Source organism: Alligator mississippiensis, chromosome 4 (genome assembly GCF_030867095.1).
Source record: "Alligator mississippiensis isolate rAllMis1 chromosome 4, rAllMis1, whole genome shotgun sequence".
NCBI lineage: Eukaryota > Metazoa > Chordata > Crocodylia > Alligatoridae > Alligator > Alligator mississippiensis.
Genome location: NC_081827.1, coordinates 70616313 through 70628018, shown reverse-complemented (window position 1 = coordinate 70628018; position 11706 = coordinate 70616313). Strand labels below are relative to the sequence as shown.

Here is an 11706-nt window from a genome sequence, read left to right as displayed (position 1 = left end):
GGAGAACGATCATTTAATGTCACCTCAAGAACAGTGATTTACTTATAGTGGCTTCCACGTATGACAACTGTAGCAGATTTAAAGATATCATGTCTAATCAAACTAAGTTTGACTCCATGAACTCAACTCACTCCTTGCCTTTGCTCAAAGAATCAGCTGCACAGTTCAGATGCAAGAGGTTTTAAAGCAAGGATGAGAGGATTTAGTTAATCTGGATTTATGAGAATGAAACTGCTGCCTAAAAACTCTGGATGAATCTATGTCATCACTGTTTTCTGATTCCTTTCTGGGGAAAAAACAAAGAAATTTTTCTGTACTGTGATTAAAGGTTAGTTCCAATTCTGGAAGGGAGTTATCAATGGCAAAAATAGATGAGGTGAACTTGTCAGTATTTCACTGGAAAGGCAAAATTGTCCAAAGGTGGCAACAAGAAATGTTTCAGTTTGTTGCTAAGGTAACAGAATTGCCGTGCATGAAATAGAGGATTTGGGATGGAGAGGCTGTAACCAAATAGAGGCACATATCCTTTGCTGACCATCAGGACAGCATTTTTCAAAGGCACCAAATCTACTTAGGCAGCTTGAAGGGGGGTGGGGGGGAAATCACTCCTGCCATTCACAATGGCAAATTTTTCCCAGATATTGTTTTCCCCAGATTCAGCCAAATTCTGCTTAACAAAGCATAAAAAAGGCACACTTCTAAAGAGAAAATTTTCTTTATGCCATTTATGTAGCACTTTTCACACAGTTTTTGAAGTGCTTTATTGGGATGTATAAATGCTATTCACCCTGACCCCTTGCAGATGTTACACTTATGACACGATTAAGTTGTTGAATCAAGTTTTAAATAGTAACCCAGGGAATTAATGGTATGACAAAATGGGAAACCAACCGCAAAAATATTACATAAAATATGTGAACATTTTTGTGGCTGGTTTTCATCGCACCTTAAATTGAATGTGTGGCAGGGTCCTAGCTGTGCAGCCTGTTTTCAGGATGCCGAGTTGATAGAAACTCATCAAGTGAGCCAGAGTGCTGGGCTGAGGGAGCCACAGGTCTCGCTGCAACCTGGAAAGTTGACTGCCTTCCCCCAGCTCCCAGGGAGATGCAGAGCAAGACATGTAACACATCCCAGCCATGGGATTGGGGAGAAGTCCCTTGATCTCTGCACACTGGAACCTTTAAAAAAATAACCCCACCCCCACCCCAACATGTGCAGCCTGGATGCACAAGCAGTTTTCTGACATCCCCGGTGCCCGGGGACCATCTCACAGAAACTCACCCCAAGCCAAGGGCTCCAGCATGCCAGGACCTTAAAAAACCTGCAGATGGGCTGCATACAAGGTTTTCTGATACCTCAATGCACAGAACTCTGGAACTAGCCCTACCGTGGTCCCAGAGCTGGGACCCTCAATCAGCTGATTGTCAGTCCTAACTCCGGTACCGCACCAGAGCCTCAATCAGCTAATTGTCAGTTCCAACTCTGGGACTCCACCTGTCTTGAACTGTCTCCACTGCTATCCCAGGCCTGAAACCAACAATCATAATCCCAGGCTTTACCTGTACTGGCAAGTTGAAAGCTAGGTGCTCACATCCCAGCATGAACTGGGGCAGTCCTGACACTCAGCTGACTGTAGGTCTCAGCCTAGGATCACACTGAGGCCAGTCCAGAGCCTTGTGCACCCGGGTGTCAGAAAAGTTTGTGTATAACCTACACTTTTTAAGGTCCAGTGCACCAGAGCCCAAGGTTCAGGGAGAGGCTCCCTGATCCCAGGGTCTCCCTGTGCTGAGATGTCAGAAAACCATATGTGCAGCTGGGGTCCCCCTGCACTATCAAGTAGTAATAGGTTGATTTGGATCTGATCCCCAGTCGAAAAATTGCATGTTCCTCTATGCACGTGTGACATGCCAGGAGGCACGATTGTTAGGCTCATGGATCACATCCGATTGTGCCATTAAATTAACATGCATCAGGGACCCCTGTCTTATGGACAGGAAAACTAAAGCACAAAGATTTAAGATCCACATTGGCAGTTGCATTTAAGAGTTTCTAAAGTCCATTGAAATGATGGATGCCAAAATACCTTAGAGGATCTCAGTCTAAGTGACTTTCCAGAAGTCTTGCTGTAAGTCAGTGGAAGGGATAGGAATAGTCTCCATTCCCCAAAATATGAGCCTTATGCCTTTGCATTAGAGCATACTTTCACTATTTTATGGTAGCTTCCAAAACAGAATACACTATGAAAGCATTTGGATATTTGGGAGCTATTGGACCTATACCTTCTGGAATGGATAACAGACAATGTATGCAACTTTTTACCATGATATATTTCTTAGAATTTAAACTCAATGTTGTTGTTTGTTTTTTTTTTTACACTGTAGAAGTACTTTTGCTATTTGTCAAAAGAGCTGAGAAGCAATACATTAGATACCTACCTATCAATCAGTCAGAGATGAAAAATGGGAATGTCAGAGATGTAAAAATATGAAAGGGGGTGGCTAAGAACTGCAAAATTGCTATTGGAGATTTAAATACAGTTGTATTATATGATATTCATCAGAACAAAAGTGGAAGCTTATCAATAAAACACTTGGCAATGGTAAAGAAACCTTTGCTTTGAACAAAAATATTTCTCTCAACGGTAGCCTCCTACATGTAATCTGTAACCCAACCAGGATAAACAATCCTTATTTAGGATTATGAAAGTTGGGAAAGGCAGACTATGGATATGGAAGTAGATAGTGACTTATTTAATGATCAATACATCTTATTTTGTATCCTGAAGAGTACCATTTTCAGAGATTTTTAGCGTTGTTCTCAGTGATAAAGTGGTGGCGATAATGGTAGTCTAGTTATCTGCACAAAGAGTCTGAGTAAGCTGATATCTTACTCTTTCAACCATCACTTGAACAAAGTGATATAGAATGACTCTATGGATGACTGAGATTTCTAATTTACTCAAGTAACTAGAAGTGTCAGATGGCACCTTAATGGACTCTCTATTATGAAATTATATTTCAGTAAAAGCACTTCAGTTCATATCACCTCTTCTTGAAGCTGAGAATGCATGTGTCAATAAAACAACTTGAGTGCTATGAAACTGCCAGGGACTGAATGCCATTGTGTCGATAGGACCATATTCAGCACTATACTACTTTCCAAGTAGAAGTCCAGTTTCGTTTACCAATTGCAAGAGAAGTGATCTTGAGAGATTTTAATATTTTTAAGATAAATAGCAGATTATGAATGAAGAACTATTTTAAGACACAAGTTAAAATTTGAATTTCAAAACAAAATGCTTCTAGACAGTGAAGAAAACTAAACTGGCAAAGCATTATTTTCGTGCTTTAAATTAAAAAAACCACAAACAAATTAAAAAATGAAATCACCATTTTTTAATATTTCAGAAATACATTCTATGACAAAGTAAATTAAAAAGTAAATATTTAATACTAAATAATAATAAAGATAATTTTGAAAAGATGAAATTAACCACTTTTTGGGTTTCCTGAAGTTGTCTCTATACAACTAGGACCTGGATAAATTAGCCATTGTTCAAGTTTAGTCAAATACAGTACAGCATATTTGGTGCAGTTTAGGATCTTTTGGTAGAATATACTTGTTTATTGTCACAGCAGAAGCAGCAATTAGTTGACATTTCACAGAGCAGTCTCCCAAGAATAATCCTCAGGTATCAGCAACTCCAAAAGCTGATAAGACACTGTAAACAGGCATGTCAGAGCACACCAGAGAAGCACAGGTGTGTCAGGTTTTGCACTTTTGACTTTCCCATGGCTTTTTCTTTTCCTTCAACAACCTTGGCATTTACAAGCATTTTCTCTTCTTTATTGCCTCTGCTTTAATAGCCAAGCTCTTTGCACAGATGGTCAGGACCACAATTAGGACTCCTACGAGGAAAGTTACCAGAGGCCAGAGGAAGCAGTGCAAGAGGACCATCTCATCATGGGTGCGCCTAAGCAGAACATCTTCTGGTCTGTAAAGAAGGCAGGGAGAATGGGGAGAGGGAAAAATACACACACCAAACAAACCAGCATTAATTTGTCATCAGTGAAGGCATCTGACATGATAACAATAATGGCATTTTATTTTCAACACTGTTAGAAAATGACTAAGTGGATCATTCCATTTCATTCATCATTTTAATTTGCAAATATCTCATCAAAATTCATAGCAGGCCACCCGGGTATTTTGCCTGCAGTGTCTTATGGACAAAAATTCATTCAGATAAAAATGATCTGGGATTTTAGGCTTTCTAGAACTCGTAATCACATCAGACTGTGAAAGATAGTACTGTGTAAAATCGGGGGAGGATTTAACATCAGTAAAATGAAAATGTAATACAATGTTCCAATACTCCAAGATATCTGTGTCAAATCATTACAGTAAAATGTAATTAAAACTTCCATCATAGTTCTTATCTGCAATCCCACTGCACAGGGAAGCTATGGAGAGAATTATAAATGTTGGACATGGAAAACGGGTAACAGGTGCATGGTGTCAGCAGGGTCTGTGTAAACTACCACTCCTTTCACCAACACCTCCATCTTTCCTGCTTTGTCTGCACTAGACACCTGTGCATGATTAGCAATGACAGAATCATACAAAAACAGGAATGGAAAGGACCTTGAGAGGTTCTCTTGTCCAACCCCGTATTCAAAATGGATCATCTTCTATCTAAACCACCCCAGATAGATGTTTGTATAATTTGCATTCAAACATTTCCAATGGTGGAGATTCCACAGCACCTCTAGATTCCAGTGTTTAATCACCCTCAGTTAGAAGTTCTTCATATTAACTTTACAGGAAGAAAAGTAGGCTTAAATTGAGACATTCTCAGGGGACATACAAAACAACTGATCGCCTTCTTCTTTGTTGACTAGCCTTTTCACATCTGAAGACTTATTGCATCTCCATTCACTTTTCTCTTTTCTAGGCAAAATAATCCAAATTCTTTCAGCCTTTTTCTTATGTTTCCTAAGCCACTGGTGACTTTTGTTGTTCTCCTCTGGACTCTTTGAAGGTTGTCCATATTCTTCTTAAACTGTGGTGCCCAAACTAGACACAATTGGGATCTCAGCAGTGCAGAACAGAATGGAGGAAACAGTTCTGTGACTCGCATCCAACATTCCTGCTAATACATACCAGTATGCTGTTAACATTTTTTACAATGACATTACATTGCTGAGTTATATTCAGCTTGCAGTGCACTATAAACCCCAGGTCCTTTACTACAGTACAGCAGCCTATATACAGTAAAAGCTTTGACATAAGTGGGGTGCCGGTTATCTAAAAATTCCGGTTATCTGAGAGTTATACCATCCCCAGGCCGCAGTGGCAGCCCACCCTGCCCCACGCAGATCCCTTTCCCCTCCCCCTGCAGACTTCCGGCAGCTTCTCTATTGGCAGCATCACTAACTAATGTAAACAACAGAAATACTTGATATGAATGCCAGATAGACTTGGCAAAGATTCTGGTTGCTAAAGTGAGGATTTGTATTGGGAGATATTGGAAATTCTGGTTAATAGAGTATTCCAGTTAGTGAAATGCCAGTTAACACAGCTTTTACTGTAGTCATTGTTCATTTTGCATTTGTGCATTAGATTGTTCCTTCCCAAGTATAATATTTTGCTTACTACACTTATTCTTACTGAACTGCATCCCATTTATTGCAGACCAGTTTTCCAATTTATCAAGGTCATTTTTAATCCTAAACCTGTCCTCCAAGGGGCCTGTAACCCCACTCAGGTGGGAAGAATTGAGGCATATTTTTGAAGTAGACAAGGGCTCCATCTCATTCTCATACTGCTATACACACCTAGTACAAAGCTTCTTCATGTCTCAAGTGCTGAGTGATGCCAGGTTGTGGTTTGGCAATGGAAGCAAAACATACGTGGGAAACCAAGCATGAAATCTGCAAACATGCTTAATCTATCAAAATGTACATGTATTTCAAGCCATCAAAAGTCACTTGGACTTAGGCACTTGTGAAAACTTTACCCTTGACTGAGACCACCAACTCCACTGCACTATGAAAGCAAGTTATGCTGTTATTCAGGTCTGCAACTGGTTTGTTTTTAAAGGGGGAAGAGTTCTCCATAGGACTAGAAATTCAGTTTGGATAAATGCCAAAGATCAGATGTTTATCTGAACCTCCCATGTCTGAAAACTCTATCTGGAAATCTTACAGAAAAGTTCTCTCACAGCTGGCTCTCTGCTCCCATTTGAAATGGTAATAAAGTTAAATCAGTCTCATTGTATTTGGATATTTCTGCTTCTTTCCCAGAACATCCCCATTAGAGCCAGGAAATGCTTAAGTACATATAAATAAAAAGAGGGAACAGAATGTTTTCAAACTTCAAAACTTGTATCAACTGGTATTGCTAAACCCTGGGAGTTAAGTACAACTATCTTGATTCTCCTCTCCCCAGTATAAATCAGAAGAACTGCCCTTTGGAAGCAAAGTGATGAGAAAAAGATTCAGGTCCAGTTATAACACCACAATACATTTGCTGTTGATCCTCTGTAGTCCAATTATATTGTCTCATTATTATAAGACAAAGCAAATTTTGTCCTTCAAGATTTGAAGAGACAAAAAAAGCCTCTTTTCTCTTTCCCTTACCTAAGGTCACCATAGAATGTATTAAATGCATTATGGCTTTTTTTCTTTCCTGAAAAGTCCTGGCTGAAAACAGAATATCAGGCTACACACAATCAATGCCCTAATTTGATATGCAAGGTTTACCTTCTACATACAAATCTGATGAAATCACTCCGATATAACTAGTTCAGTGAATTAGCCTGTTAGACTCTCAGTTCCTGAGGGCAGGGACTGTGCCCCTGTATGTATCTGTACAATGCTTAGAATAATGAGCGCCCCATTTAGGCCTCTGGGAACAACTGCAATACAAAATTTAAAACAACAAAAGAATTGGATAGTCAACAGCACAACAAGTGAAGTGTAGTTTACTGGCATATTTCTAGTTCATACTGGGGCAGTAAATTGGTTTAATTCATTCTGTGCATACAAACCCACAAATGTCATCACGCTTTCACAGAAAATACAATACTGTTTCTACCCCATTTATTGTACCTTTAACATTTGACTACTGGAGTGAAATTTGATAACACACTGTTATAAGGATCACCCACTAATTTTGGCTCTAAACTTACAGAAAAATCTAAAGTCTTGAAGTATTTTTTAAAGAGTGTGCTAATCAAGGAGTAAGAAAAAGAAGAAAGCAAAAAACCCTAGAAAACTGGATTCAGTTAGGGCACTAAGGTGTAATTAGAGGCAGACTTCCTTTCAATAGTATGCCCGAAAGAATTTGGACAGCACCTGTATAGATAATTGCAGTGATCAACTGGAACATTCCTTATACAATTAATTTCTACTCTTAGCCCTGATACTTTAAAGAAAATTTTCCTTTGACTGGATAAGAGCCAAAGGCTTGCACAGATATTTGGGATTGAAATGCTTGATGAAAGCTTCAGCTATTGTAGTATTTAATCTAGTCCTATTTTTAAATAGACATTATTAGTTAGTGTAGGATGTTCTGTGTACTAGGTAAAAAATATAGGTAACAAATCAGAGTTAGCTTGTCTCTTACTCTTCAAACAAACCACGTTAGCACAGAAGGTCTCAACTCCTGGCTGAGGAAGCATCTGCAGTTGATGTGTGATGCTTCTTCAGCTTAATGAAGGGTTTTTAAACCCAAAAGCTTGCTATGAAAAAAATTTCCAACTATCTGAGTTGGTCTAATAAAAGATATTACATTTACCCAAAGAACCTTGTCTGTCTATGTCCTTAGATGAACACAGCTACAACCTACATCTCCATAAAGCTGTAGAGACATTCACATACTTTGATGCTGGGGAAGGGAGAATGAAAGAAAAAACGTGTTGGTGACTTTCTTTCTAGCATAAGACTTAGAAGAGGAGAAAAAAAAATAAGAATTAAAATTGTAAGGACTAGCAGCTCCTAGAGCAAACCAAGCCAGGGAACAAAATTGCAATTACAGTATAAAATCATAGCAAAGAATAGCTGAAAGAGGCAGTATGTCAATGGGATGGTAAGCACAGGCTGAGCAGCAGTGGAAAAGGGAGACATTTGGAAGTCAGTAACCAGATATAAGAAAGATTGGTAAATCCTGCTTACAGGGTTACCATATTTCCGGCGGGGGGGGGGGGGGGGGGGGGGTGAAGGGGTGGAATATGACTGGGGGTGGGGGCAATGATATGGCAGGGGACTGCCCATTCTGTTGCCCCTCACTCCCAAGCCACAGCCCCCACCCAGCCCTGATGCTGTCCCTCAGTCCTGACCCACAGACCCCAGCCCCGCCAGTGCCTCTCACTCCCTAACCACAGTACCCTGCCCTCCTGGGCCATGCTGGTACCCCTCACTCCTGATTTGCAGACCATTGCTGCCAGTGCCCCTCACTCCCAACCCACAGCCCCCTGCTCTCCCCAGCCCTGCTGGAGGGGCCTCAGCTGCCCCTGTCCCAACCAGGCCGGATCACAGTGGCTTGGAGCAAGTCTGGCCCTGGTGTGGGATAGAGAGAAGAGAAAGGGAGGATTATGGCATACCGCCCCCCCTGGGCTGGGGCTGCCATGCCATGCAAGGAGGCCTGGTCATGGCCCACCCCACACCCTCCCGTCCCACAACATCTCCTGGCCACTCCACCCCTATAAGCATGGGCACCAGCCCCTGTGCTGGCGGCTCAGCCACAGACCTCCAAAGGAGCCCTGCCCCCTTCCCCTGCTGGAGGAGGCAGGCAACTCTCCTGCCACCACTTCTCTTCCACAGCCCCAGCCCCAGCACCCCCCTCCAACCCAGACTTACCTGCCTGCAGCTCCTGGGGTGAGTGCAGACACACTTACCTGCCTGAAGCTCCCTGCATACAATCACTCCTCCCCCTTTTCCCACCAGTGGAGCAAAGCAAAAACCTGGACATTTGCTCAGATTTGAAAAACCCACCTGGATGGTGACAGGACTCAAAAAGAGGACATGTCCGGGAAACATGGACGCATGGTAACCCTACTCCAGAATCATGGACCCAGGAAAGGAATGGACATAATTGCCAGTAGAGAGAAGCAAACTGATACTGAACAATGGGACAGAGCTGAGGAGTATGAAGAAAACCATGATAGCATTCACAGCTACCAAGGGAACAGACAAGGTACCATTCAGGAACGACAACCAGGATAGCAAGCACCTGGTGTGGTAAAAGCACCATCTGGAGAAAAGAGAATGAAGCTGAAGAAGGAAAATTGCCAAATGCGACATCAGTGGACTGGAAAGCACTAGGGGTACACTGATAGATTTTGGGGGCTGATACCGATAGTCAACATTTAAGGAGGCAAAACAACTGATACCAATCCAATTTCTGATACGGCTGCATGCAGCTCGTAAGTCTGGTGTAGTGGAAGGGGAGGGGGAGGGAAGGGGTGTGGTAGGGGCAGATCAACGCCCCCTGTGGGGAGGAAGGGGGCAGGCACAGCCAGGGTGGGGTGGGTGCGGGCCAGAGCTGCGGCTTGTTGGGGGCGTGGATCTCACCGCTGCATGCACCCTGGGAGGGCAGGGTGGTTGTGCCCCCGGATCTGCATGGGGCGGGGTGGTTGAGCTGCAGCTGTGGCTCAACAACTGCCTCCCTCCATGCTCCAGGAAGAACTGGGGCTGATCCGGGTGGGTGGCAGCAGCACTGGGGACAGGGCTACAGGGCAGTTACGTCGAAATTTGGGGTGGCTGCAGCCCCCTCTGTAGCCCCCCTCCCAGTGCCACTGCTGCCACCCTTCCTGAGCCCAGCCCCGCCAAGAAACCATTGTCTAACCTCTCTAATAACTACTCAGTCAAATCTGATACAACACAAAACATAACACCTCAACCTGCCACAGATAAAGAAGTGGGGCCACAGCCACCAATGTCCTGCTGCTGTAAAGCTTGTTATTATTTGCTCAAGAGATCCCAGGAAGAGGACTACCTCCCCCCACTCCCCCACTACAGAGGAAGGCAAAACCCTCAGAGTCCATACCAGCCTGACCATGGGGTAAAAATTCCTTCCAGAGATGGAAACCCAACATCAAGTCTAAATCAAGAAGTATATAAAATGTTCCCTGGGTACATGGATGGAGATACCACATACTTTCCTGAAGATCTTTGTAGATGGCATATATATAGCAGGGTAGCAGATATCAATATTGTGAGTTATCAAGCTTCCTTATTGAATGCTAAAGCTATGGAAGTATAAAGTTTGATGATGAGATTGTGTGGATTAGGACACATTTAAAGTTCTAGTCTTTCAAGAGGAATCTGATATGATCCAGGAGCCTTTTAGAAAGAAATCTTAATGGTCTCAGAGAAAGAAAGCAATAAGAATTACACTGACCTTTCACATCAGCTGAAAGAAACCTTCACAAAATGGTTGCAGGGAATGGTATTCCCATTATAGAGGAAAAGTAGCTAATGAGAAGAGAGCTACTTTACCAACACTGCATGGTAGCCTTGTAATTGTAGAATAGCAATCACCTCCACAAACCTTCCTCTACAACCACCAGGTCTAGTGACAAAGCTAACTGACCATGATGGGCCAAAAAGCAACGGAAACTAAACAGGAGCAAGGTTGTCATCACCTGGCCCTATGGAACTGGCTAGCTAAAATCTAACTTGAAGATTAAATAATGATTTAACACAGTTTCAGGCTAATTGTGACAGTTTAAAAAGGTGTTTTTAGTAATCTGTGCAGATCCTCTACAATATAATGTACAATAAAAGAAATTAGAAAGAAAATCTGAATCAGCATTAATCAGATTAATCCAACATCAAAATGTCATTAGCGATTATATGAGATTTGCCCATGAGAGTAGAATTTAACCTCTTCTGAGCTTTTTGGTATCTTTGTGCTACAGCATCAGTCAAGGATGAGAACAATCTCACTATCTCTTGAAGGAAAGTTGTTTAATTATCACACAGAGAGGTTACAGTCACCATATCTCTATTACTCTCTGAAGACATCTGCTGTGTATATAGACAAAGGATTTGGGGAGTTGTCTAAAGATATTTGTGATACAAATAAAGAATGTTTGGGGAAATTAAAATGCTCACATGCCCTGGGACATCTTATAAAAGATTCTATAATAAACTCCAACAAATAAGTAATAAACCCTACTTGGGGAAAACATTAATAATGCCACTCAGGACTTTACAATCCTCATCTGGTTTGTGGGATATAGTCTATTTGCCACAATGATTTAAAAGAGGATATTTTATTAACAGTGCTCATGGTGGAACTAATTATTAGCACTGAACAATCCCAGTATTGCTCCAAGTTGCAGATGGTTCAGCATGACTTCAATCAGATCTTTTATACTGGTATTTAATCTTTAGTTTTGGCTCTAAGGCATGTGCAGTAGGAAAAGGAAGTGTACTTATATAAGAATATGGACATAACCATAATGTGTGTGTGTAATAGCAACACACACAAATATAGTTGTCTAGCAACACAGACAGACAGGTAAATGAGTTTGTGGGCTGGGGGGAGGGAGGGGGGGGAGAAACAAATTGTACCCCATGCGAATATCTATTTGATCTATTTAGTTTGCAAATGCTATGCAATTTTTTCGTCAGTTTTGATGCCAAGATGATGGGCATGTGATAAATTAGATTAGGTACAGACTGATACATGCACTCA

General features: G+C 41.8%; 1 protein-coding gene across 5 annotated transcripts in view; it reads right to left on the bottom strand.

Annotated features, from left to right (window-relative positions):
• Positions 1-3372: 3372 nt before the first annotated feature.
• Positions 3373-11706, bottom strand: part of KCNMB4 (potassium calcium-activated channel subfamily M regulatory beta subunit 4) — a 38044-nt gene continuing 29710 nt past the window's right edge. The window contains exons 3-4 of one of the 5 annotated variants that reach the window (XR_002092169.2): positions 4868-5152; positions 3935-3994 (exon numbers count right to left, since the gene is read on the bottom strand). Coding sequence is in view for 3 of the 5 variants with exons in the window: in XM_006263106.3 (XP_006263168.1) it covers positions 3826-3994 (169 nt within the window). In the remaining 2 variants the exon portion in view is untranslated. Of the gene's footprint in view, positions 5153-11706 lie in introns of all 5 variants that reach the window. The other 4 variants (XM_006263106.3, XM_019493591.2, XM_019493600.2 and 1 more) reach the window with 4 other exon arrangements.